This window comes from Branchiostoma floridae, chromosome 5 (assembly GCF_000003815.2).
Source record: "Branchiostoma floridae strain S238N-H82 chromosome 5, Bfl_VNyyK, whole genome shotgun sequence".
In the NCBI taxonomy this organism is placed as follows: Eukaryota; Metazoa; Chordata; class Leptocardii; order Amphioxiformes; family Branchiostomatidae; genus Branchiostoma; species Branchiostoma floridae.
Genome location: NC_049983.1, coordinates 5,193,844 through 5,221,524, shown reverse-complemented (window position 1 = coordinate 5,221,524; position 27,681 = coordinate 5,193,844). Strand labels below are relative to the sequence as shown.

Sequence of the window (27,681 nt, the reverse complement as noted above, 5' to 3'; positions counted from 1 at the left end):
GAAACCCTAGCAATGCCACGTACACACGTGAATATATATAGCGTGTCAGGTAAACTAGGAGGCACACAACCAGGGGACGGCCGCAGGAAGACGACACAATACTCCCCAGTCGAAGGTTGGTGTTACTCATCAGCATTATAACATTCAGGAAAACGTATTCTTCCTCTTCAAGTAGTGTCCTAGTCTGCTTGCAATTTCGAAGTGTAATCTAGACACAATTCCTTCTAAAATAATTCCGGTTGCTCATTTACGACTTACATGTACACATGACTTTTTCCTTGACTTCTGCTGACAATGTGGCGATGGTGTGGCGTAACTGATAGCGCGTTGGCCCAGAGCAGTGTCCAGTCCAATGTTGGGACAGGTTTGACTGTCAACACTATGGTGTACTGTACTAGGTATGAAGAGGGTAGATACGGTTAGATCCAGATCTGGGTTAGATCAGTGACAGTTGATTATTTCGAAAGTACCGCACCGCTAAAAGCTATGTCCGTCTGTAGGACCCGAGTCGCTGTGTGGTTACCGACTGGCTGTCAAGAACATAAAATCACTGCAAATGAATATCCTTAACAAAAGTATTTCCCCGCGACCTTAAATCCAATTATAGTAATTAGACAATGGACTGATAGAGAACAAATTTTATTGGGTATGTCACAGTCGTCTCCCCAATCGTAATGCCGGCCTTGACGGCCTTATGCCTAGGTTACACATAGCCGACTTTGGCTCCCGAACACTAGCCAACTCTTAGCCGACCCATGTCGGCAGTAGTTCGGGAGTAGTCTGACCAGTTTAGGCCACGCCTATTTTTTTAGCGCCGAACAGGTCCCGAATATCTCCCGACCGGTAAATGACTTACTCCCGACTGTGTCCCAAATGCTAACTAGCCCATCACCAACCATCCCGACCTCTAGCCGCAGACTGCCGAATCACTCCTGACTGATCCCCAACCGATTGCCGACCCTCTCTCGACTTGAAATAGACATAATCAGCGATTTTCAAAAGAGTGCTCATTTTCGTTTTTAATCAAGATTATTCTTTCTTCTATTTTGTAAACATCACCAAGAGATCAAATTTGGATCACATATAGCTCCAGTCAGGCATTTATGGTTCTTTTTTGTTTTGGGCTGGATGGCGGTCGTGTGAAGTTCGGGGGTGATTCGTCTACGTCCTGGCAATAGTCTTTTTTGCTTGGAAATGAGTTAGCAGAGATTTGTCTACGGTCTTGGTGCGAATCATTGGTAAGTTGGAAACAAGCTGGGAGTAAATCAGCAATGTTTATGGCGTGGTTAAGATTAAATTTGACTGCTGACTTACTCCCGAACACCAACCGAACACTAGCCGACCGTGCCGAACACCAGCCGATCACCAACCGACCCATTCCAGAGTTGCCGTTCAGAGCCGAATATTTTGAACTGAGGCAGCCGAACACCAGCCGACTCAGCCGAACGCCAGCCGAACGCCAGCCGACTCAGCCGAACGCCAGCCGACTACAGCCGACTAGCTCCCGAATCACTCCTAAACCATAGTCGGGAGAGAGTCGGGAGCCAAATTCGGCTATGTGTAACCTAGGCATTAAGCAGGAGTGCGTCTCTTTTTTGTTACCGATACGCCAGGGACAAGCCCATGGCCACGACCTCCCACAATATCACTTTTTTTGCTCCTAGTAACAATACAGTGCACTACTACTACTACTACTAACAATTTCATACATGTTGTCGGTATTGCGCCTTTACGCAGGCAGTTATCGGCCTAATTGTTCCGCGTGTGCCGATTTTTAGCGCGCAATTTAGTAAGTTTGTCGACGACGTTTGACAAATTTCATGCAATTATCCAGCATTGGGGACCTTTCCCGTGCAGATAAGCGAAGTCACTAACAATGGAGTGAGCAGTAGTCTGTTTGAAATTTTCAGTTTCCGTGCTGTCAAGTACGAAAGGAGATTTGTAGACTGAAAGAAATCGTTTAGGAAGTTTCGGCAGCGAAACCCGCCTGTGGGCTGGCCCATTACTGTGTGGGCCAACGTCTCCAGACACGAACCTGTTGGCATTTAAACAAATCCTGTTCAAAAGTTGGGGAATAATTCAGAAAATATCAGCCACACAATTGACATGTGCCTTACCGGTGCAATGACAGAATTGATAGTGTTTCACATGCATTCGGCATGTCGGGGGCTAGAGAAACCGAGTAGGGCACCGCCACCAGGCACAGATGGGTATGGTACATGGTGTGGTCTTTATCTGGCACAATAGAAGCTGTCGCTGAAGTTTGTACATCTCAGCCGAGTTTTGAAAGTCTCTTTTAGACATGTGTTACTGTTTGTGGTGCAGCGTAGTAAATCTACGACGCTCTTAATTCACCATGTTTATCGTAAAGATAAACACATTGCACACAAAAAAATATCTATTTTGTCTTAAAAAATAATTTCCGCGGTGGAATAAAACTGCTCTGCCGGCTAAACTCCTTCCCCAGCTTATGTTACTGTCTTAAACCACCGCAAGATCTGCTTGGAGCTTAGACAAACTCCTCAAGGCACAGTAAATCACAGCAAGCTTATCGTCATCAAGGCTAGACATTGCCAGAACAGTCGTGAAAAGCGACTTGGTAATGAATGAATAATGCAGAAACGCGAACAGGGTCAGGGGAGCACCAGGATAGGGGCAAATGTGACTTGTCTGCTCAGCTGATGGAAAACGTGACTTCGCGGCTGTGTCGTCCACGTACACGAACTCAATAACCTTCGGCAGAGCTAATATTTACGCCCGTCACTTCAACATCAGTTGAAGGCAGGCCGTCAACACGAAGTCTGAGACTTGACATCTATATTTGTAGAGTATGTACATCGTTACATTGTGTGACAACGCGGCTTTTCACATTAGTCACGTATGAGCACAGTTAATAGGAATTTAACAGTCACGTATTTTTAAAGGTAAACACACGTACCTCCATATTTTCGATGGCTATCAGTCCATCTTGTTCACGGAATTGACCTAGTCTTGCACAAGTCTTCATGCATTGTGTAGATCGTACAAAGCATTTACAAAATGAGCAACTTTATGCCTTAACTTCCGCAAACTGATACCAAAAGTAGTGCATTGCAATAAAAATCAGAAAACGGATATTAATTTTTATTAATAGCTTCATCAGGTTGGTACGTCATTGAAGAAGATACAGACGGTCGACGAAACGTTGGTGTGAATAAAGCATGGTTGTGTTAAGAGGGTCTCTTCTTTCCAAGGATATTAAAGTTGTAGAAAACCAAAGTCAATGCCAAAGTCAAAGAAGATATGAAAGAACAAAAATGGAGAATCTTTTATTCGGCATACCATACTGTGTGGTGTAGTAATCTGTTAAATTTCATATTGCAACTTGATTCGCACTTTTTCGCACGCTCGTATCATGATATCAGTTTTGGGTTCCCAGAGGATGTCATCTGGAATTAAAATGGACATCATTTGTCCATGGCCATGGACAAAATGTCGTGTTTACGGCTACCCGACCCACCCTAAATCAGTGGTGTTAGGAGAGCGTTACGTTCGCTTCCACTGATTGAGAAATTTGCCATGCAGCTCTGCACCTCAAATGAACCACTCTTTTTGCTTCTTCGGCTGATATTTCTTTTCCAAAATGCGCCGCACTCTCACATTGTCGACTGAACGGAGTGATGTGCGATGGGGAGTTTGCCTCTTTCATTTTCAAAAACCTTTGAGATTACGAGTATGTGCTTTTTGTCTTTCGCCGCGCTTCCGCGGCGAAAGGCAATCAGACGGAAATTAGATTTCTGTCCGTCCGGGTCGACCATGCCATACCGTGCTAGCGAGATATTCTACCCTGCAGATTCGACGGTATGTAACGTTATGACATACGTATCGGGCAACCATGAATGTGCTGCTTGGTTTGCGGTCCGTGCCATATCGTGCTAGCGAGATATTGGTCGCTGCAGATTCGACGTTGCCAAAGGCCATGCAAGTATGTATGACATACGTATCGGCCTACCATGAATGTGCTGCTTGGTTTATGCATGGCTTATAAGCAGGAATTTGCAGAGACGGATGTGAACGGTGAGGATTTCTTCGTAAGATTGTGTACAATTTATAAACTAACATGTTCGCTGTTTGGTTATAATAAAACAGACATTGTAGAGAACAGTTTGACATGTCATTTACTTTGTTTTATGGAAAATCACCGCTACAAAATCTAGAATTGTGTAAGATGCGTGCGCCGCATCTGACATGGTGTGGGAGGGGGGCGTATTCGGAAATTTCTTACTCTAAGAAATTTCAGGCTATTTTCGTGTAACAAACTTCTTTCAGCAAAATAGTAGCCCTCGGATGCGTTGAAAATAGAATTACCCACATTTAATTTATAATTTCGAAAGGGAAGATTCTGACCGAGCTCGACGGAGTGAGTCTGGCGCGTGACGTCACGGACTCCGTCAAGTAAAAGCATATTGCGTTACTAAAAGAAACGAAACGTTCCATTAAACATACCACAGACCTGTTTTAGTTTAAAATATCTGCCTTTCACTTGATCTTGCCATTAAAAAAATTATTTCCATTACTGTATATGCCATGTTAATATTTTATGTTGTTTATGGTGACAATACTTTGTTCTTTCAGAAATTCAGGACACATCTACTGATAAATTTGATTACTACAGTGCACTTTGATAAAACCCTGTTGTACTGTAACAGAGCCGTTCTTAACAGCGAAACAATCCGAATAAAGTTAACATCATTCATACAGTTGTGTTATTATACAGTTCAAGTAAAATATACTCTGTGAGAACCACTACCTTACTAAACAGTTATATAACCTAGCACTTGACCAAACTGTGCCAGAGCTGCCAACGTTGCAGACTTGGCACCCATAAGTATATATATAAGTATAAGTATATATATAAGTAAGCGAAAGACCAGCTTTTTTCAGAAGCTCTTGTTTAACAACTTTATGTAGATCACATACAACATGTGAAATTGCACATTGAAAGCACACTCAATACCAATAAGTTAGTGTAAAACAGGCCAGAGTTTCAATCATTGTTACATGCCTATGAATTATATACATTTATAAAAGGCGATTTTTTAAATGCGTTTTCATTTCACCTAAGTGAGGGTTAGAGGATGCGGAGTGTGGGTATATGTGAAGGGGAAATGGGAGGGGGTTGGTAGGTTGTGTGGGGGCAAAAGAGAGACATCGTACAGTCCACATCAGTTCGATGGGTAAGGCGAAGCCTGCGCTGAAGGTCCCACGTTACAAAGGATGTAAATCTTCAAACCTAACATGCGCATTATAGATACCATATCGTAGAACGGTCTACTATCTGTACACATGAAGTTAACAAGTTAAAGAGTTTAAAGCCATTCAACCGGGTTCGAACTCAAACTGCCCTTGTCTTTTTTCACTTATTTTTTAAACATCTCCCCAATAGGGTCGTACGTTGGTGCAATGTAATTGACATGCAGATTCTATACGTTTTCAATCGTTTTCCTCCGAGTTTCAAATGGCGACAGGGAAACCACGCCACGCCAGGTGACAGCTATTGTATGTACGTTGTCATCTCCGGGGTGAACGTTCGGACGCCCAGCGGGAGATCTAAGACGCTCCCAGCCTCGCAAACTGCACGATGATAATTTTGGGTCGTACAACAATGGCTTACGACGTTTTGCAAACGACGTATTTTTGGCTCCGTGTGTATTTACCCCGTGCGTCCGGCGGCGGCTATAGCTACTTGTATTTTATGACCGGCGCGAAGTCTGAAACCCTTTCGCAAACGTTAACCCGTCGCCCGTCACTTTCTGGACACTAACTTGCACAATTCTCGGGACAAGGAATGTTAAGTGGTAAAATGTTCTCTACAGCAAGCTGTCGGCAAACATCGTTAACAATATTGCATGCTCGTCCGTTCGTCGTTTCTAGATTTTATTACAGAAACAGAATTTTGAGGGTGACGACCCACGCCCCCAACATATTTTTACTATGTGAACGCCGAAGGCGCAAGCCGTCGCAAGGGCGGTACGGAGAAAATTTTCCTGCATTTGAGGGGCAAACTTTGCTTGTAAACTAAGCTTAATTTGATGGTAAAATTTTGATTGCTGAAAATGGTTCTTGAGGGCGACTTTCCGGCAACATATTTTCATCTTGTCCAGTGTCAAAGACGCGAGCCGTCGCAAGGGAGGTCCGGAGATGTCTTAAAGTCTTGACCCTGTGAAACGTCATTTCCTGCATTTCCAGGTGCGAATTTCGCCGGTAGACTAGCTAGGTTTGGTGAATTTTTTTCAGCTTGAGTTTTCGGAGTTTTTCTCTCCCCCATGCGGGTGCCACCGCCACTGCCACCTAGATACATTCTTATATGGCGACCGCTACACATGTACACATCTCTAGACTCTTTTGGAATTGCATTATGCAATAGTTTGTTTACGTATATATGTATACTCGCACAAGATGTAGCCCCAGGTCGTCGCATGAAAATAGGCTGAGTCCTCATTTGTGCACCAAACGTGTGCTGTCAGAGGTCACGGCGGGTTAATACGGGATCACCATTTGTATAACGTAGGGCACAGCCTGAGCGGGAGTCCCATTGTCAAACGACCAGAATTTGTTTCGTGTGAATATGGCCTAAATCGCGGGGCAGTCGAAGGTATATCACACAAATTCGCCTGAAGAGCGGGAACAGTTGTTCTATGAGTTTTGGTCCGGTGTTGTAATCGTTTTCTGTCCGGCTGCCAGAATTGACCTGGACACCATATTTGGAGTGATAACGCATGAAGTGGGCTCGGCCTAGCCCCGGTTACAAAGCGCGTACGTATTTCTTGCGATGGTATATTCCGCATATCGTACGATGAGCGCAGTAAATCGCAGCTAAATCGTAAGCATCAGCCATCGCATGCGCAGAGCATCGGATGATGTTAAAAAATTTTCCAGCGTCGTACGATTTTTCACTTGCGTCTCTTCTGAATAGCCACCTGACCGCTTTTGTGCTTCTTTAACCAAGCAAATGTGGACGTAGCGGTTGAATACCTTCCTATAATATATTTAACTGTAAAAATAAGTTAAAAGAGACCATGACAACAAGAGTATTACAAGCAAAGGTTCAAATCAAGCACAAGTACTGGTCTCGGCCTGCTTGCCGGCTCTACGAGTCAGGCTTTTTCGAAGATCGTATTATGATATGCTATCAGCAAAAAATGTCATCATACAAAAATCATATCATAAGCATTATATCACATATATTTCCGACTCATAGAGCCTGCCTTTCTTTTCGAGTTGTCCCCATTGTTATTACGGTTATAATAAACTGACCCGAGGCCGACCAGAGCTGAGATTTGATCTAACTATGAACTCGTGCATGAAGCGATCAAACAATTGTCTGCCTCACCTGTGCGTGATAGCGAATCCGCCACGTGGAAAACATTGCCTTGAATGAAGGCTCCTCTACGGGCGCGCTGTTCTCTGGTTGCTACTGTGCCAGTTGCGACTGATGTAGTTTCCCTTTTCGCCAACATCGACAATATCAGGGGAAACTAAAATCATCACGACATGCTAAAAATTCATGAATCTTTAACGTCATTAGTAGAAAAAATGACCATAATGAAGTCTTCTATAGGTGCAATAAAGATCGTACGACGATGGAGAAACTTTGAACATGTTCAAAATCCATTTCAGCTCTATTTTTCTATGATTTACGCCGTTTGGCGCAGGTACGCTCTTATGACCTCATCATACGATGCAATACTAGTATCATCTGGGTAAGGAGCGCTCCCGGTGCCAGCCATATGGGCACGATATGCTGGGCACGATATGCTGGGCACGAGGGGCTGGGCACGAGGGGCTGGGCACGAGGGGCTGGGCACGAGGGGCTGGGCACGAGGGGCTGGGCACCACAGGTCGACTGTACCATTGTACGCCTTTCCTAACTAGGAAAAACAAATTTTCTATCATTTTTTTTAATGTTTTCTCTCGCTAGAGCACCTCTCCTGTGATTCTCAATCATCAGTTTTTAACAAATGAGCTTAATTACTCAAAAGACACCCCTTAGGTATCAGAGAGACCATGGTCACGAGAGGCTGAAACTATATGCTTTCTCCTAACTGAGAAAAACAATTTTTCAATCAGTTTTGTTAATGTTTTCTATCACTACAGCGCCCATTCTGTGATTCTCAATCATCAGTTTTTAACAAATGATACAGCAAAGAAGCTTAGAAGTCCCACTTACACTCCCCCCAACCATGGTAGGAGTGGGTTGGGAGCAAGCTCGGTTGTTTGTGAGGTTGTGATAGAACCTTGACGGTTCCTATACAGATGAAGTGGCTTGTTTTACTCGCGTTGCTGTTCTGGACGGCCGGGTTGTGCTCAGCCTCGGCGCCCTGCTGGCTGCAAGGTGCGGACGAGTCGGCCTGTGCGGGCATGATGCTGACACGGGGAGCTACAGCCGGCCCGCAGTCTACTCTGAGCCCGTACCGTGTAGCGGCGGACTACGACAAGGCGCACCACAGGTTCAACGGTCAGTGAAAAGCTTCTGTTCTGGACTTTTTATTAAGCCGAAAGTAGCTAAAGGAGGCAAAGAGAAAGCTATATCGTCAGTCCCTTGGAGTCGTTTTGCCATGTTTGCTGTAAGGCAAAAGTCGTTTTACTACATGGCAGAAGTCGTTTTGCTACATGACAGAAGTCGTTTTGCTACATGACAGAAGTCGTTTTGTTACATGGCAAAAGTCGTTTTGCTACATGGCAGAAGTCGTTTTGCTACATGACAGAAGTCGTTTTACTACATGGCAGAAGTCGTTTTGCTACATGGCAGAAGTCGTTTTACTACATGGCAGAAGTCGTTTTGCTATATGACAGAAGTCGTTTTGCTACATGACAGAAGTCGTTTTGCTACATGACAGAAGTCGTTTTGTTACATGGCAAAAGTCGTTTTGCTACATGGCAGAAGTCGTTTTGCTACATGACAGAAGTCGTTTTACTACATGGCAGAAGTCGTTTTGCTACATGGCAGAAGTCGTTTTACTACATGGCAGAAGTCGTTTTGCTACATGGCAGAAGTCGTTTTGCTACATGGCAGAAGTCGTTTTGCTACATGGCAGAAGTCGTTTTGCTACATGACAGAAGTCGTTTTGCTACATGGCAGAAGTCGTTTTGCTACATGGCAGAAGTCGTTTTACTACATGGCAGAAGTCGTTTTGCTATATGACAAAAGTCGTTTTGTTACATGGCAAAAGTCGTTTTGCTACATGGCAGAAGTCGTTTCGATACATTTGAATGGTCATTAAAACGCTATCATCAAATGTAAGATTCAATTAAAGAGGGAAACAATATCTCTACCACAACCATTAATTGTTGCACTGTTCGTCCTACAGTCCATGTCGCAGGAGACGAGTTCCGGTCGGTCCTGCTGCAGGCCCGGCGACCCGGCAGTACCGAGCCGGTCGGCACCTTCCTTCCACCGTCAGAGGTGCGTCCTACTTGCGTACTCTCACCGTCGGAGTGATCTCTCCCTCTACAGGTCCTTTTACACTTAAACAGAATCAGCAGAAACTAAGCAGAAACAGTCGGAATTAAGAATTAGCATATTTGCGCCAATATCTTACAATTCGCCAATGCCCTCCCCTCCATGTAGCGTTCCGGCCTGAAGCGGATCACGTGCAGTTCTCAGGGCGACAGCATCACCAATCGCAGGCCCTTATTTACAAACGAGATTAGGCTGACGTGGGAGATTCCAGAAGGAGAGAGCAAGCTTGGTGAGATCTACTTTGTGTAAGTACCGATGTCGTGTCTTTCTAAAACGTGGTGGTGACAGAAACAAATTTCACATCAGTAATTATGCAAACTACGTCCACAGTAACAGCATTACCGTGTGATTGTGTTCACATTATCTCACCTACCTACGGCCCTAAAATCTCGGCACTTGAATGATCCTTCAATTTCAATGCTATGTCCAGTCATGTCAATTAGATGTTTCATACAAAACACCCCTGCATATTATCTACCACTCCAAATTGAAGACCGTACTATCTTCAGACAAAATACTACCAAAGGTTCCCGAAAGTTCCACTACAGTACTATAGTATAATAAGAGCCCGGAATCTGACGTTTCGGGATGACAACCTATAGGAACCACAAACCTGATGCGAGCGTGAGAATAAAACAATGGTTTGGCAAAAGATAACAGTTGCCTTTATTTTGATATCCAAGCGGTCAGGAAGGTAAAATACATGATTTAACACACACAAACGATACCGAGCAATCGGTTTCACTTGAATAGTGTCTTTTCCTTCACCACAGGGCGACGGTTGTGCGGCGGTGCAACAGTTACTGGGTAAACGTGCAGTCTCAGTCGGTGGCAGAGCTGAGTAAGTTCGAGTTTCTAGTTTATAATGATCCACACTCAGCTTGGCGATGTAACGTTATATTGTAGCTATTCTCCCTGCGGTCTATCATGAACATGTACATTATTGAATAACTATAACAATAACAATAACAATAGCAACAATAACACAAAATGAAGGACATGAAAAATAGCATGTACAAAAAAATCACAAAATACAAGTGAAAAAAGTGTACTTGATGTCCCTATTGAGAAGAGTGTAGAATTATGGAGGTTAAGCTCAAATTATGCCTTGATCACAATTATTTCAAAGAGTGGCTCCGCCGGCTTTTTATTTTTGGATGTTTTTTGGACCACAATTGTAAGCAGCGACACCTATGCTGCAGTACAATGTGACCCTGTGAATTGTCCTGAGGAAATTTATCGATACGTTGTTTGTAAAAGCACTTATTTGTGCACAAAGTCAAAGAATCTTATTATCGGTGAAATACCAGCCTGATGAAAATATTCATGGGCACGGAGCTTGCGGTTACGGATAAGTTGAGCTGGCGGTGGCATTAACGACGTGTTTGCTTCCGCCTTGGTTCGCAGCCCGCGATATTTTCTGGCCTGGCACTGTGCCGGAAGGGTACCTCTGGTCGACTGCTACAGCGTCCTATCAGGTATGTATACGGGGCCACCCTTAATCTCCCAGAAGATATTGCGGTGGCATATCATCTATCTTATGCCACCGTGAGATCTGCTTGGAGATTGGGTCGCCCTGACATGACAGGCTTTTTCGCGTGCTCAAACTCGAAGGGCGATACATCACTAGTTGGCAAAGAGTAGTCAAGTTTTGATAAGGCCACGCTCACTTGATTTTATGGATGGCAGCCTTTGGAGACCTCAAAACAAATACGCGAGGGCGAAAAGAAAAAGAAAAATCCAGCAAAAAATGCAGTTATACCACAATACTGAACATCCAGTCCATTCTTTCCCAGGCTTGTCTTATTTTCACTTCCAGTAAGACTGTAAGACACAATCGTCGCCATATCAATAATGTTTTTATTGCAATTCTAGTTTAAAGAGGGGAACAATATTGCGCTGTGGCCCCATGCCCTGACTATGTGCCCCCCTTACCTCAAAGAGTAGGTCATCAGCCAAGCATGAAATCCGAATTGACCAAGGATTCTATTGGGTGACATATGTCTACAGTTTTGTAGAAAGGCGAAAATAAATGCTCGTGCGTATGTCATAAGATTAAGTTAGTGTGGCTTAGCTGAATGTTTAGCACGCTCATCTTAAGACCATATTGGATAAGAAGTGCATGCATACTGTTCGTGAACCATTCACTCTCCGTGTTGTAAACGATGTGAGACGTTTTTGTGAATGTACGTTTCTATTTTGTGCTACGTCAGACTGTAACACACGCTGTTGTAATGTTTGTCCATTTGGAAGTTGGTGATGAATATTCAACTGAACAGAAATAGGAATTTAATTTTATAACATATCAACTTACATAACGTTATATATCGAATTATGTTGACTAGAATTTGAACTTTGATTACAACACAATGTTTATTATTGAGTGAGAATAAGCATTACAAGGGAGTTAGATTTACTACTATGTTTCCGCTTCTTCATCCTATTAGCAAATTCAGAAACCACTACCATTCCTTTCAGATTGAGGGCGCATGGAACCATGCCGGGAAAGGAGAGTCGATGTGGGACCATTATGCACACAGTGTTGGGAGCTATGAAGGGGACGAAGCCACCAAGAGCTATGAATATGTAAGAGCTATCAACTTCACGCGTACAAACTAAGAAACTAACTAAACTACATCATTTTCAGCTAAAAAAAACAAACATTGAACCTCCATGAACTGTTATCCGCTGGGTTACGTATCTCCACTTTGTCAACCAGCAGGACTGAGAGTTCACTTCTGCCCTGGTATGAACAGTTTAGATGTACAAAAGTGCATTTTACTGAAGGACGTTGCAGAGGAGATTTATCTAGACACATTTTTTCAGGGTGGTTAAATCGAGGGTGGTTGGATCGAGGTTAAACTGTAATTCCAAACACAAACATTGGACGTACCCAAGTTGAGGCCCGTCCAACTCCAGTCAAGGGCTGAGAATTACACTGCGTCACGTTAGAAAGACTATGGCGCTCCCGTCTATGTTGATGGATGGTTGTAAAGCCCTGATGTAGATATATTCTTTTCTAAGTATGTGTTATGGAACGTCCAAGTTTGTTCAACTGAAGAGTCTTCAGTGATCTTTCAGTCTCTCCAACGAAAGTATCCATGCACGAGCCTTTGATGCTTTGACCTTGGTATTATATATGATATACGACTCCAGGCTACTTCTCCTCTGCCGTTTTGTCCTTACGTAGTACCAAGGTGTTTCTAGTACTACATTTGCAGATTCTAGTCGGTCCGAAGCAGGTCTCCGTCCCGTCTGCTGTAAAGACGTCGGAATTGTTGTTACATATAGCAGATTTACTCAGAAATCAACTCAAAGATAATCAAGAAAACCACCATGTTCAGCATAACTCTTCCTTATCACTATCTTCTATTGTATGACTTTCCAAGACTAATTAAAATGTTGGAATGCCTTCTGTTCAGTACTCCCGAGATGTTGAAGAGATTGATGGGCTAGGTCTGAACTCCTACCGCTTCTCCATCTCCTGGACCCGAATCCTCCCAGACGGTACTGTGGCGGGCGGCATCAACCAAGACGGCATCGACTACTACAACAACCTCATCAACGAACTTCTCATCAACGGCATGACGCCGTACGTTACCCTGTACCACTGGGACGGGCCGCAGGCACTAGATGTAAGTAAGGAAACAATATGCATGCATACAAGGCCCTGGCACAACAACAGTTCGGAGACCTCATACCTCCATAAAATATTCTGATTATGCAAATGCTTTTAACATCTGCATAATTTTTTTCTTTCTTATGTACAGAGGTTAGAGGTAAGGGTCCTGAGTGTGCCCAGGTACAAAGATAGAGTAGCCCTGGGACGGACCTCGGGCGCTAGAGGTAAGGGTCCTAAGTATGCCCAGGTACAAAGATAGAGTAGCACTGGGACGGACCTCGGGCGCTTGAGGTAAGGGTCCTGAGTATGCCCTGGTACAAAGGGTAGCCCTGGGACGGACCTCGGGCGCTAGAGGTAAGGGTCCTAAGTATGCCCAGGTACAAAGATAGAGTAGCCCTGGGACGGACCTCGGGCGCTAGAGGTAAGGGTCCTAAGTATGCCCAGGTACAAAGATAGAGTAGCACTGGGACGGACCTCGGGCGCTTGAGGTAAGGGTCCTGAGTATGCCCTGGTACAAAGGGTAGCCCTGGGACGGACCTCGGGCGCTAGAGGTAAGGGTCCTGAGTATGCCCTGGTACAAAGGGTAGCCCTGGGACGGACCTCGGGCGCTAGAGGTAAGGGTCCTGAGTATGCCCTGGTACAAAGGGTAGCACTGGGACGGACCTCGGGCGCTAGAGGTAAGGGTCCTGAGTATGCCCTGGTACAAAGGGTAGCCCTGGGACGGACCTCGGGCGCTAGAGGTAAGGGTCCTGAGTATGCCCTGGTACAAAGGGTAGCCCTGGGACGGACCTCGGGCGCTAGAGGTAAGGGTCCTGAGTATGCCCTGGTACAAAGGGTAGCACTGGGACGGACCTCGGGCGCTAGAGGTAAGGGTCCTGAGTATGCCCTGGTACAAAGGGTAGCACTGGGACGGACCTCGGGCGCTAGAGGTAAGGGTCCTGAGTATACCTTGGCAAATAGTTTGGCACCGGGGAAGACCTCGATTGCTAGTAAGGAAGGGTTTTGTAAAGGCTGTGGTACACAAAGTAGCTATAGATGGACTTTGTGCAAGTTTGGTTGTTGTGATGAATGTTAACGGTTTGTTCATGTGTTTTCATCCTAAGGCAAAGTACGGGAGCTGGCTTAGTGACTCTATTGTAAAGGACTTTAACGACTACGCCCGCGTGTGCTACCAAGCCTTCGGAGACCGTGTCAAGCATTGGGTGACGTTCAACGAGCCATGGTCCTTCGTCATGGGAGGGTTTGGAATCGCCGGGGCTCCCCCAGGAATATGGGATTCGGAAAGGACTGAAATGGTAAGTAAATGTTTTTAATCGTGGTTAACTTAAGTTAATGCCCCCCTTCCCACATTTCAAACTTGTGGACACAAAGTAGCTGGGGATTAAAAAATCTAACTATCTTGAGGCCGAGCGAGGTCTCATCAAGACCTAACCACATATCAAGTATCAACTGAAGACTTTTTGGCTGAGTCAGCTGGTGTTCGCTTGCGCCATCCGAATGTTGTGAAATTTTCAAAACATTCGGCTCTATACGGCAGGTCTGCAATAGGTTGGTTGGCTGGTGTTCGGCGTGGTTGGCAAGTGTTCGGCTGGTGTTCGGGAGTACTACCTCAGTGAAATTTTAATCTTAACCACGCCATAAACACTGCTGACTTACTCCCCAGCTTGTTTCCAAGCTACCAACGATTCACCCCAAGACAGTTGACAAATATCTGCTAACTCATACCAAAGCAAAATGACTATTACCAGGACGTAGGCAAATCATCCCCAAACTTCACACGACCGACATCCAGCCCAGAACAACAACAAAACATAACTGCCGTATTGGAGCTATCTGTGATCCAAATCTAATCTAGGTGGTGTTTACAAAATAGAAGAAAGGGTTATTTTTATTGAAACGAAAATGACCACTTTATTGAAAATCGCTAATTATGTCCATTTCAAGTCGTGAGAAGATCAGCAATCGGTTGGGAATCAGTCAGGACAGATAAGCCAGTCTGCGGCTAGAGGTCGGGATGGTTGGGAATAGGTTAGATAGCATTCGGGACACAGTCGGGAGTTAGTCGTTTACTGGTCGGGAGATCGTTAGGACATGTTCGGGACATGTTCGGCGCCAACAGATAGGGGTGGCCTACACTGGTCAGACTGCTCCTGAAGTACTGCCAACCTGAGTCGGCTAAGGTTCGGCTGGTGTTCGGGAGCTACATTCGGCTATGTGTAAGAGGGGCTTGAAGCAAGACAACTTTTCCAGACTTGCACAACACGACGCTTCTCATAATCTTGATGTTATTAATAAATTCAAAGAAATTGTGAAAGCATAAAGAATAGTTCGGTATGCATTTAGTTCGCGGTGGTTTTATGGTCGCGGTTTTCGCGGTGCCCACTTCACCGTGAACTCAAAACCACCGTTTATCCGTTTATTCATTTGTTCAACATTCCTGACAACTTAGCTTTCAAAACTTTTTTGCTAAGCTTTTGTTTAATACGAAGGTTCACATCAGTTTTCGCGTTTCCAGATGATGTTATGCATATACATGGCCTTCTTGAATGTAAGGTTACCGGATGGATATATAACGTTAGATTTCACTACAGTAAAAGGTAAAGAACGTGATGAGTTCAAGTCTTCCTCTTCATGTCTAATGACAGTACAAGGCAGCTCACAACGTCATCCGCGCGCACGCTCGCGCCTGGCACACGTACGATGAGGAGTTCCGGGCCGAGCAGCAGGGAAGCGTTGGTATCGTCCTCGGGTCCCTGTGGAGCGAACCTAAGGACCCTAACAACCCACAGGATGTCCTGGGCGCTCACCTCTACCAACAGTTTGTCTTGGGCTGGTACGCAAACCCGATCTTCGGCAACGGCAACTACCCACAGGAGATGATAGACATGATTGCAGCTAGCAGTCAACAGGAGGTAAGTCAGCTCCATCATTATATCTCAACCAAACTGCTCTCTGTACTCTGTAACTCAAGCTCCTAACTTCTGCTTTTCCCTATTGTCTACATGTACAACACACTCGTACCACGTGGCTTGCGTGGCCTTTGACTTCCACGTCACATGAAGACCGTATTCTGGCAAATGAAGCGAAGAAACTTTTAGCCGTGTATTGGTCTTAATGCTTCATTCTGCCTTTGCTCACGATTTCTAACTAATTGTTTCAAACATGGCAAATGTATCGAAGTCAAATGGCAAATGTATCTGTTCATGTCGTGCCCACTGTATCTAGTTATTGTAATAATGTGATTTGGCTCAATACTGTAAGATCAACGGTATTCAGAGATACATTGTACTACTGCTAAGGGGTAACTCTGTAATGTTGATTTAATGAATAAAGATTAAAAGATTGAAAAAGGGTCGTCAACGTTCTGAGCCACTTTCAACCTGACCACTGAAGAAGCCACATCGGCGAAACTAGCTTGGTGTTCTGTACTGGAACTATGCTACTCTGCTCTTGGAAGAATTGCAATGCGTCAGGCTACAGTTGGCATGTACACCGGTCAACCGCTACAGTCAAACCTGTCTATTACAACCACTCAGGGGACTGGCCAAATGCGGCCACTATAGATAGGTGGCCAACTGTATAGAGAAAATGCAGATTAATTGACCAAGAGCAAAAAGTTACACATGATTTCAGTATCTGATTATCTTTATTCACAAATTCATTGCACACGCAGGACATTCTTAAACTTACTTACTGTTAAAATGATTCTAAAGAAAATGAATACATATAGATACACTGCAATAATTGTGTAATGAGAGAACAATGGTTAATGGTAGATCCTTTCTTCCAGATAGGAAGGGCTCTTCCAAATTTAGGCCGCTCTTCCAGTAAATGATGAATAAAAGTCCTAAACAGTTTCTATGAATCCGTGCCCCAACCCTAACATAACAATCAACGTTGAGCCATTATTGTTCACGGCACGCCGTACCTTCCCTACCGCAAAAATGATTGATATCACCCGTTCGCGAACTCAATCCGCATTGACTGTAATCGGCAGTGGTTCTGTATCTACGGGACCGGATATCATGTGGTCGCGGCCGCGTTGGGCAGGTGGCCGCTATAGACTATTTCTTAGGTCAATGGGAAAAATCCAAGGGACCGAAAAAAAGTGGCATCTATGGCCAGGTGGCCGCTATGCAAACGTGGTCGGTAATACAGGTCTGGCTGTACACAACGGACTAAAGTAGAATTTGTAACGAATACTTGTACCTCTGTCTTCCTTAGGGTCGGTCCGAGTCCCGCCTCCCTGTGTTCACGGAGGAGGAGATTCTGTTCAACCGCGGCACGGCTGACTTCGTGGGGCTGAACCAGTACTCGGCTCGCCTCATCTTCGCCACTGACCAGCCTACCGAAGTTGACGAAACTGGCTGGTTCAACTGGATGTCCATTATGGTACCTGATCTAAAAGGCTATCAAGAGACAGTGGATCCAAGCTGGCCGAAAGGTAAGTGGGCAGGTCCTAGCAGGCGGGCCCCAATGGATGATCCTGCCAAGCTGAATAATTTTGTGCAATATGATATAGGCTGCTTTTGCACAATGTTGGCAAAATTGCGCTTGACATGAACAAATGTGTGCTTTACAACAGAACAAACAAAAGACTAAAGTTTTTCTAGCCAATTCATGGATTTACCCAAATTTTCGGCTGACACGGAATGAACCCGTCTACTGTTATTTCCGGGGCACGACGCTGACGACACGTGACTGCAGCAACGTCCCCCTCGTGCCAGATAACCTGTATCGCCCTCGACGGTTGAACACTGGTCAGGAATGTTTAACAGATTAAATATGCAGAGTATATAATACCGAACGAATCAACGAACAAGATCTGTTAGAATTAGATAATTTTGATTTGCGCTCGGCAATCAGCAAAATTAGAATTAGTGCCCACCCTCCTGAAATTGAGAGAGGACGGTACAGGAGGCTATCCGCGTGTGAAAAAACTTGCAAACGTCAAACATGGTGGAAGACGAAACACATTTTATGTCAAACTGGTCTTTCTATAATCAAGAAAGAAAAGAGCTGTTTAAAGAGGCCATAAAATTTCACCTAAATTTCCTCACATTCACTGACAAAAAGAAAATAGTTCTACTTCTAACATCACAAAACCCACACGTAAGGTGGGATCTTTCGCCTTCCACTGTCTTCGAAAAAGGAGTCGAACCCAATAACCCAGGATCTAGAGTTTGGTTTGGTTTGGTTTGGTTTGGTTTATTTAGATCTCCATTAGTGAAATACACTAGTCTTCCTGGAGTCCACATTAAAACAATACAGAAATAATTGCAACAGAAATGTACAAATTATACAAATTATAACTTTGAAATAACAGAAAGCAAACATATGGTAAACTGAAAAACAGTGATTTGCATACGTGAAGTAAAATAAAATAAATCAACTTAGTTATTATATATACAACAAAATGTCCAATTGAATTAACAGAAACTTGGTAATATCAACTCAAAAACGGAGTGGGAGAGGTCGGAGGTCGAGCAAAATCATAGTAAATCAAATACAATTTGAACTGAAGTATTGAAACAAACAGTATTTGAAAGCATATAAATCATATAGCAAAAATAATAATAATAATAGTCATCGATACATCATGAATAAAACAAAACATAATTGGAACCGGCGAGAGATGGGTTTCATTTTTACCACCATGAAGCGAGTGGCTGGTTTTTGTCTTTCTGTGCCTTTACCCACTCTCTTAACTTAGTCTTAAATACTTCCTGGTTTTTTGTTGTAATACTTGTAGGGAGTGTGTTGTAGGTCTTTATACATCTGTATTGAAATGTTCTGGTCAATGAATTTGTACGGGGTTTAGGTTGGACGTAGCCTCCTCTCAGTGATAGCCTTGTGTTGTGGTGATGTGCGGTGTTTATATTTCTTAAGTTGTCATACATACATTTTGGTTCTTTAGTCGTTACTATCTTATGGAAGGCACAGATTGTTGTTGTAAACATTCTTTCCTTAACTGACGGCCAACATAGTCGATCATGTATCACTTCTGAGCTTGTTGTGTGTGATGTATTGGCGGCTAACCTTGCAGCTCTGTTACCTTTTACTAGCTTTAGTCTAGAGTAGACACTTGTTTTTACACTGTTTGAATCTTTTATGTTACCTGCAATTAGCCCACGGGCAAGAATTTGCAATAAACTTTATTACAATCGAATCAACACGGCTTTCTAATGAATCATTACACGATAAGGACTACACCAGATTCCATCTTTCCACAGGTGAGATGATTTTCCTGCGCGTGGTACCCTGGTGTGTCCGCCGACAACTGGACTACTTCAAGCGCACGTACCAGTATGAAGGTGCGTACTACCTGACGGAGACAGGCATCTCGGAGGCAACGTTCGACCCACCAAAGCTTGACGACGTCTGGAGGCAGTGCTACTACATGCTGTACACAAACGAAGTGGTGAAAGGTTAGTCCAGACTATGCATGATGTAAAAAAAGAGTAGTAAACTGGTGGATGCAGCAAGTACTAAGAATCTATTACCAGCTCAGAACGATAACAAGAAATATTCATATCTTCGAGTACCAAAGGCATAATTCCAATACTGATGTGTTTCTCCCACGAACTGCCGTAGAGTGCAGTGGAAGTCGTTGCCACCTAGAACTGTATACATGTTGTGGAAATTGTTCAGTGTACTATAAGCAGCTGCAACTATACAGTGTGGTAGAAAACAGTGTGTGTGTGTGCGTGTGAGTGTGTGTATGTGCGCGCGCGTGTGTGTGTTTGTGCGTGCGTGTGTGTGTGCATGTGAGTGTGTGTATGTGCGCGCGCGCGCGTGTGTGTGTGTGTGTGTGTGTAGAAACGGACAAAATTGATGTCATTCGTACAATTGAATGGGTATGACCTAAGGAGTTATACCTGGTGCCTTCCCTTCTTCGTACAGCGATTGAACTTGATGGGGTAGACCATCGGGGGTTCTTCGCATGGACGCTGATGGACAATGTGGAGTGGGCTTCTGGTATCCATGAGCACTTTGGACTCTACTACACCGACTTCACCGATCCTGCACGCACTCGGACTCCGAAGGGGTGAGATATTTCTCGAATCAATGCCTTGAACTTCTTTGAACTTTGATTGGGTTTGTGTCTTTTACTGTTTTGACGACGTCTCAGGGCCGAGCCAAAAGGTATATCATTGTGTTTAGTCTGCAAAAATTCTAGGAATTGTCCAGGCATGTTTCCACAGGAATATTGGTCCATAGCAGGAATGTTTGAAACTCCAATCAGGGAGCCAGTGTAAAGTGGGCAGGGCTTTTGGAATTCCGGCCGCTGGTAGAAAGTGGGTCATGTACTCCCTTTGGGACTGGAGGCATTTGGTCTAGAAAACTGGGACAGTCACAGATTGATGGAATTCCAGCGAAAAGGGCAATGTTGGATTGGCCTTCCTGGAATTCCAGTCAAAGGAAAAGTCTGGGGCAAGACATTTGGTTTCGAGGCAGAGAAACTGTAGGGCTATGGTTCCAGCTGGTGGAATGGCTGTGCACAAAGTATAGATAAATGGTAAGGAGTGCATAAAACTATCATATTCTTGTGGCAAATAGTAGCTAGATCTACGGTGACATCTTGAAACTATAATACAGTCTCAAGCTGCATCAGAAATTTGTAGTACAAATAAGTCCCATCTTTGTGACTAGGTCTCGGATCCAGTGGTAATAAATCTTCATGACAGGAACTTCCAGTCAATTCTCAGTTTGAGTTTTGTTATTTTATGTTCACCCCTATTTAGAGACCATCGTCGCCATGGCAATAACATTTTTATTGCCAGACTTGTTGTTCTTTTATGCTTTGTTTGCAAAGACAAATAATACTATTGAATGCGTGTCTATGCTTTGTTCCTCTTTCAAGATTTTTTCTCATTGTAGCCATCATCTTACTTGTACTAAAAGTCATGTTTTATGTTTGTCTCCAGCTCCGTAGCTACGTATCGGGAGATCACAACGAACAATGGCTTCCCCCACGGCGCCGCTCACACCATGACCGCTCAGGACCTGTGGGACTGGTGCCACACCCAGGAGCCTTACACGGAGGCGGTGTCTCAGGAGGCCGCCCACAGGTAATCATACGGTCCACTGTAGAGGGTGTGTTTTCTTTATTCACATACTAAGTATATTTTATGTATATTAGGCAAAAAGCACAGCTTGATATATGAAGCTTTCTACTCAACATGAAACAAGAGTAACGAACACAATACAGTACTAACATACATGAGGAAATTTCACCCTGTATTTTTTATTGATTCATCACAAACGTCATTCCTCATTGTGCGGCCTGTATGAACTATGACCTCTTGGTACCCAGACCACACGGAATTTACTCTAGTCCTTTCACCCACCACCACCCCTTTCTAGACCAAATAGGTTTAAGTTGATTTACATTAATACAAAATATCAAAAATATCAAAAATATTACATTTCTTCATGCAAAAGCGACGTTGACCCTTATAGCAATAAAGAACATAAAGTACTGTCATTCAGTTGCTGTAGGTCTACTATATTGGAGTCAGATGATAACATAGAACTTCTTTGGCTGGTCTAAAGTTTACAGTGTTATGGACCAGGCCCTAATGCCGCGAAGGTCGTTTCGTCGCCGGTTAGTTCCCGGGCGGTTAGCGGGCGCAGACACCACCCACAAAGTAAAGTCGTGAATCAGCGTTTTCCCCAACAATAGCTCTTGTGGAAGGCCGCGAAGGAGGCTAACGTTACATGTAGTTCTGTTCTGGTTGCTATGCTATAAGTTTCGAAGTTCATGATCTCCATGAAAACGTCCAGCATTTCAGACACCATACTGTAGGTAAATACGGTTATTATTTCTGTAGGAAAATACTGTTATATAGAGATATGTGACTAGAAATATCAACAAGTTTTCGATGGAAGCGTCATTTTGACGATGATTCTTACTGTCACTGCAAAGTGATAACATTCAGCCTCCTATGTAGCTGTTTGGCACAAAATTTCTATTGGTTATGAGGTAAGACAGCATGGAGAGCTGGCTAACGTTATCTCTAGTAATTCTCTAGGTACTTGACTTTTATGCTAAAAAAAATGTATGTTTTGGGTAATTTTCGGTACGTGTTTTCCCTCCAGAACCACGGCTGACCCAACAGTGGACGACTTCCTCCCAGGTGTCCGTGTGGGAGCTGCATTTCGTGATAAGGTCGTTAAAAACAACAACAACAACAACAACAACGTGTGAGCAGCAAACCACAGACCAACCCAGGACGGCCACCATTCCGAGTACTCCTGTGAAACGACATGAATTGCGGGTAGCATGTCATGTACATGTGTGTATGTCATAGATGGCGGCCACTGAGACATAAACAAATCACATCTGGACATTGTTATGCAAATCGAAACAATGGTCGTTCAAAAGAAGTGTTTACAAGTCAGAGGCCATCACCTTTGCCATATTATTCACAATTCCTGTCGCCACGCATGTGTATTCGGAATGTGAACGAGCTTGACCTTCCTTCCTGATCAAGCAACATAATTCCGTTGTGTGCTACTGTTTGCTTCCGCATCTCCGTGCTTCTTCACCATACTATCATCAAACGATGAATCATAGATATTTGATAGTGTGATATTGGATGTCGCAGTCTTCATCAATATCAACAACATGGAGGAAAATCGTTTCATCATGAGCAATGTAACGTCCAGGAGATCTTAAGAAACAGTGATCGTATTTAATTAAATACCTCTAACAATTCGTCTTATACGTTAGCCCTGTTCCTCCTGATTTACACGTTGTCTATCCGTTCCTTTCCACCATGAGGGATGGCTGGGAATATCAATAGGGTAATTTGGGCTAAAAGTTATGAAACGCTGAGATTTACGACAGGCGTATATCATCAAGGCCTGGACAAAGATGTACCTCGTGTAAATTGCACTGTACCGAACTAATGATCCAGGTACAAGCCAGTAGTTTGTAACTATGGCCATAACCCAATTCTCAGATACTGACCCTTGGTGTGACTGTCGAGGCTAACCTAGCCTCAGCTTTGCATGTAAAGAGAAATAAACAAATAAAACTACAAATTTGTTGTTGATATTCATTTTAGATGTATACGCGTATCTTAACAACTTGAAAACAATACAAGAATTGGCCCAGGAAAAATGTTGTCTCCAGGTTCAGGAAAAATATAGTCGGTAGTTGGGGATTTTTCGACCGAGATGATCCAACAAATAGATCTACAAATATGTCTAGCTGAAATGTCAGGCACTGTTACTATCTTATGCTACCGATAAATCTGCCTGGGTATGTTCTACATCAGATTGTAATTTTACAGATGTACATTTTACAAGCACGAGTATATCAACAAATTGAACAAAGACGTACAACATTCACAATGTTTACTACACATATTTACACCAACAGTTCAAAACCGTTATCTGTTAACAAATGGTGGAAAACAGGAAGTCTACTTTTGAATATAACGTTATCATTCAGACGTCAGATCGATGTCCCTTGCCAGCGGTCAACCAAAAAAGGCTAGAGTAGGGTAGTTTCTGCTAGGGTCGTTTGGGTAACCGGAAACAACTATTTTCTAGGCCATACTGATTTGATTATATTCAATGAATGACATCCGCGCATCATATCAATTTTTGACCGTTTTCAAAAATAGATAAATAAAGTTTTTATTTTTTTATTTTGCTGTAAATCAAGCAAATAGATACTTGAAGTTGAAAAAAGATTACTATTGGCGTAGGATTCACATGTCAATTCCAAAGTCAAAGAAGATGATGTGAAAGAAAAAAATGAAAACTGACCACTTACATTTCATAATGACGTCGACTGATTTACGTCGACTGATTTGTCTTCTTCGCACGCTCACATCAGTTTTGGGGTTCCCAGATGATGTCATCCATATATTAAGCAAATCAACATGGCCTTAGTCATGAACATGGCGACGAGGGGGGTGGACTCTGAGGTGCGCTGATCAACTTGCTCTGCTGAAATTCAGATACTTTGAAACTTGGTACCTTCTGCTGCCTATGGATAAAAGGCTTTTAACCCGAACTACCTATGCCCCGGAATGAAGTACAATGTAGTCCGTGACAGTAAGATGCAAATTGTAGGTCACCACCATAGTTTTGGCTCTCAATTTGTCGGCTACCGCTAAAGCAGTGTATCATCAAGGGGCCTTCACACGAGAATCAGCCGAAATGCCGTCAGAATGACATTTCTTTGTATATTCCTGGGTAGGGCTGGGTACCGGTACAGAAAATTCAGGTCCAGGTCCGGTTCAGGTCCAGAGGATCAGGTCCAGGTCCGGACCTGAACCTGGACCTGATTCAGTATGTGATAACTTGTGAATGAAAGATACTCAAAACAACTGTCCATTTCAATACAAAGAAATCTGTTTTGTGGAGTATTCGACTCCCACTGACTTTTTGAAATCCTACAAGTCTAACTGCGTCTGTACGATTGATTGTAAAACTTGGTAGAAATGACTATAGACTCTACTCTACTTTGTTCTTTTATTTTCTTCGACCGGTAAGCCCCCAAACGCGTGAATGCCTGATCATATGATCTGTTCCTTTTCCAAAAGGTCCAACATCCGGTCTACCGAATTTTTTCAGGTCCGGTTTTTCCGGACCGGTCCAATGCGAGAAACCGGTTTGATACCGGTACACTGTACCGGTACCCACCCCTATTCCTGGGTATTCGTAGTGCATTCTAGAAATTCTCACTGCATTCCAGGTATTTCTGCCCATTCTTGGGGCCGTCCTGAATATTTTTGTCATGCTGAAACTTTCGAGCTGCAATTGAAGTGGGGAAATATCGAACAGCATTCAAAGTTGTATTCTAACTGCAGTGTGACCGCAGTCTACGACATTCCAACATTATTCCAACCCAGCGGGTTTCGGCTCATTCTTTCTCGTGTGAAGGGGATATAAGGTCCACTTGGATAGCATCATTCACCGGTGTCTTTGGGGGCCTTGGCGTAAGTTCTTTCTTTTTTTTTGTAACAGAAAACTTTAAAAAACCTTTAATTGGCCTTCTGAAGACATTCTTAATCATTCTGTTCTCGCCGCGGGCTTGCAGGCGTGCTGGGGGCTTCCCGGCATTTTTGGGAATCACAACCCACCCCCCCCCCCCCCCGCAAAAAGAAAACTTACGCCAAGGCCCCCAGAGACGATGGTGAAGGAGGCTACACAAGGAATTCCCACCCGAATGTGGCTCGAATTTTGCAAATTCTTGATATCGACTGTTTCTGCTTGATTCTTTATAATTCTGAAGGTCCTATCAATGACAATTGTCGTACACTTGTTGTGCACTTAATCCGAATAGGCTAAGTAGCAATGTGAATTACAACATACTTGATAACCAACAATAGTAGATTGATAATTATAGTTAACGATGAAACTTGAGAAAAGAGGCGAGAATGGGGCTACCAAACTAAGTTAAGGTCACAGGGTGTTAGTTTGACTTCTCCTTTATCGTTCGTTCCCTGTAATTATCTTAGAGCAGCCCTAAAGGTCAGATGAGTGACCCCAAACAGTTTCACCTGGCAGGGCGGAACCAACAGGTGAGGTGAGAGGGGTGGTTCGGGTGGATCAGATCAGCTCTTCTCGGAAAAATGGCCTTCTCCTCAACAAGCACGTTTTCTCGTGCCTACTGCCTGTCGACTTGTTTCTGTAGAGAGTGTCTGTTATAGGTGATTATCTGTTTTTTATCGTACGACGCCCTGTGACAGCCATATCCCATTGTATGATCAAACGAACCTCCCCTTGTCCGTATTGTGTAGACAGTTTCTGGTCTGCTTGTTGCGGCAGGAAGAGGCTCAGTGCTTCCGCGAAGCACCGACACAAAACCGCCACGTCTCTGGTCCTACATGCACGGGGCATGGGGAACAAGGGAAGTCTGTCCTTCCGTGGAATCAGTGAATACCGCCCTGCCAGCGTTCATTGACACACAGGAACATCACGCCAGTCCCGTGACATCATAGCGCACTGTATCGCTGGTAAATACAGCTGGGTCGTCGGCACTACGTTCCCGGCGTCTTGACATGCAACGCTGACTTCGTAGTACCTAATGTGAACGACTTGTGAGTCCGACTACACGCCAGGTGAGCTCGCACAGGTAAACTCTGGTACTTTAGATACAATAACGCGGATATGCAAAATTTTGAAACATATCCCAGGGTCGTGATCAATATGTGTTGGTGGTATCCGTCTTGACTGTAACGGATACTCGTGTTTTCTGTGTACATATTAATCTGGGGACGGAGTAAGGACTGGAACTGGTTTTCAGTGTCTGATCTCAGAATATTACGTATTCCTTTTGGCACAGTATTGATTACAACTTTCGTGTGCAGAGATTGCATTCATACGTCAGGTTATATGCTAACACGTTTACTTTAGTTCTGTACAGTAGTCTTGTATGTCCTTCTAAGTTTACAACGCGAGATAATCTAATTGTCATTCAGCCAACCGACTCGTGGGTCTGCTGACACTAAGGAATACAGATTCTGTGTTAATTTTACGGCGGGATAATACATGTTTACTGGTATATGAGCATAGGACAACAACCATAGCATAGGACAGACAAGCTACCCCAGGGCGTCTACAATGTGCGGCCCATCTAACCGGTTGGACTACAATGTAAGGTTTGGGTCGTCACGTTCTGTTGTTCTGTTGTATGGCTGTCTGTTCTACCATTTCGTGACAATGCCCTAACCTTCACCAGAATGTTGAGTTTTCAATAATGTGTTTACATGTCTTTCTTTCTTTCTGTCTGTCTGTCTGTCTGTCTGTTAACGCGATAACCCGAGATATTCAGTTGAGGCCTGGATATTCAGTTGAAGATAGCCTTGTTAAAACCTCGAAATAATTGGACGTGGGCCCCTTGCGGCTTGTTTGTGACGTTTAATGTTAAATGGGCCGGGGACATGGCGATGGATGGGAATTGGCGAAATTCCAATTGTGCGCTATTTTGGCGATAGCGAATGAAGTGATAGTTTTACAACTTAAGGATAAGGTTATGCCTGCCTTGTGTTTACTTAAGCAGAGTGGGGGTTTTGCATGAGGGAGAACGACTCGCCCATGTACTTTCTTCAGACCGTGGGACAGAAGACACACGCCATTAGGGCGGCTCTTTGTTTGAAACATTACATAAGTGAGGACCAGATCAGGACATGTCACAGTCACACTGAAGCTACACCCCTTAGTCTATGAGGACCTGTGACATGTCATCCATTTCAAAACATTGTTGTAAAAGCCTTGTCAGACGGGCGTTACAAGGTGTTCTAAAAAAAACTATTACGTAGCCAGGAACCTAACGTTACAGTTGGAATGTGAGTTCAAACAAAATGATTGTTTTTGAACTACACGATCATTCGTGTGCTCACGTGTCTGTTGTCACATTGAATTATTCTACCCTTTGAAAGCGGGCCTCCTTTTTTAAAACAGTCGTAAATATATCCCCGAAAATAATTTCATCAGGTTGGTAGAATATAGGATATATGGGAATTCTTGTGCACAACCAAAATTGGACTTACTTGCTGACGTTTCGATGTCTGTCAGACATCTTCCTCAGAGC

At 43.8% G+C, this 27,681-nt stretch overlaps 2 protein-coding genes across 8 annotated transcripts in view; both read left to right on the top strand.

Annotated features, from left to right (window-relative positions):
• Positions 1-23,174, top strand: LOC118415357 (cytosolic beta-glucosidase-like). The gene is made up of 15 exons (XM_035819906.1): positions 1-115; positions 8,296-8,497; positions 9,351-9,445; positions 9,611-9,747; positions 10,276-10,343; positions 10,910-10,980; positions 11,981-12,088; positions 12,925-13,137; positions 14,228-14,419; positions 15,770-16,036; positions 17,349-17,568; positions 19,358-19,552; positions 20,028-20,172; positions 21,053-21,196; positions 22,227-23,174. The coding sequence occupies exons 2-15, from the start codon at positions 8,296-8,298 to the stop codon at positions 22,333-22,335; spliced, it is 2,166 nt and encodes a 721-aa protein (XP_035675799.1). The 5' UTR covers positions 1-115; the 3' UTR covers positions 22,336-23,174.
• Positions 23,175-25,672: 2,498 nt separating this feature from the next.
• Positions 25,673-27,681, top strand: part of LOC118415356 (E3 ubiquitin-protein ligase Midline-1-like) — a 16,386-nt gene continuing 14,377 nt past the window's right edge. For 3 of the 7 annotated variants that reach the window (XM_035819901.1, XM_035819902.1, XM_035819898.1), the window contains exon 1: positions 25,674-26,209. The gene's annotated coding sequence lies outside the window, so the exon portion shown is untranslated. Of the gene's footprint in view, positions 26,224-27,681 lie in introns of all 7 variants that reach the window. The other 4 variants (XM_035819904.1, XM_035819903.1, XM_035819899.1 and 1 more) reach the window with 2 other exon arrangements.

Bases quoted from the DNA above. Each gene is read 5' to 3' on its own strand.
- LOC118415357 (XM_035819906.1), top strand. From the start codon at position 8,296: ATGAAGTGGCTTGTTTTACTCGCGTTGCTGTTCTGGACGGCCGGGTTG. The intron at 10,981-11,980 runs GTATGTATACGG...CATTCCTTTCAG, and splicing joins CTGCTACAGCGTCCTATCAG to ATTGAGGGCGCATGGAACCA. The intron at 16,037-17,348 runs GTAAGTCAGCTC...TGTCTTCCTTAG, and splicing joins CAGCTAGCAGTCAACAGGAG to GGTCGGTCCGAGTCCCGCCT.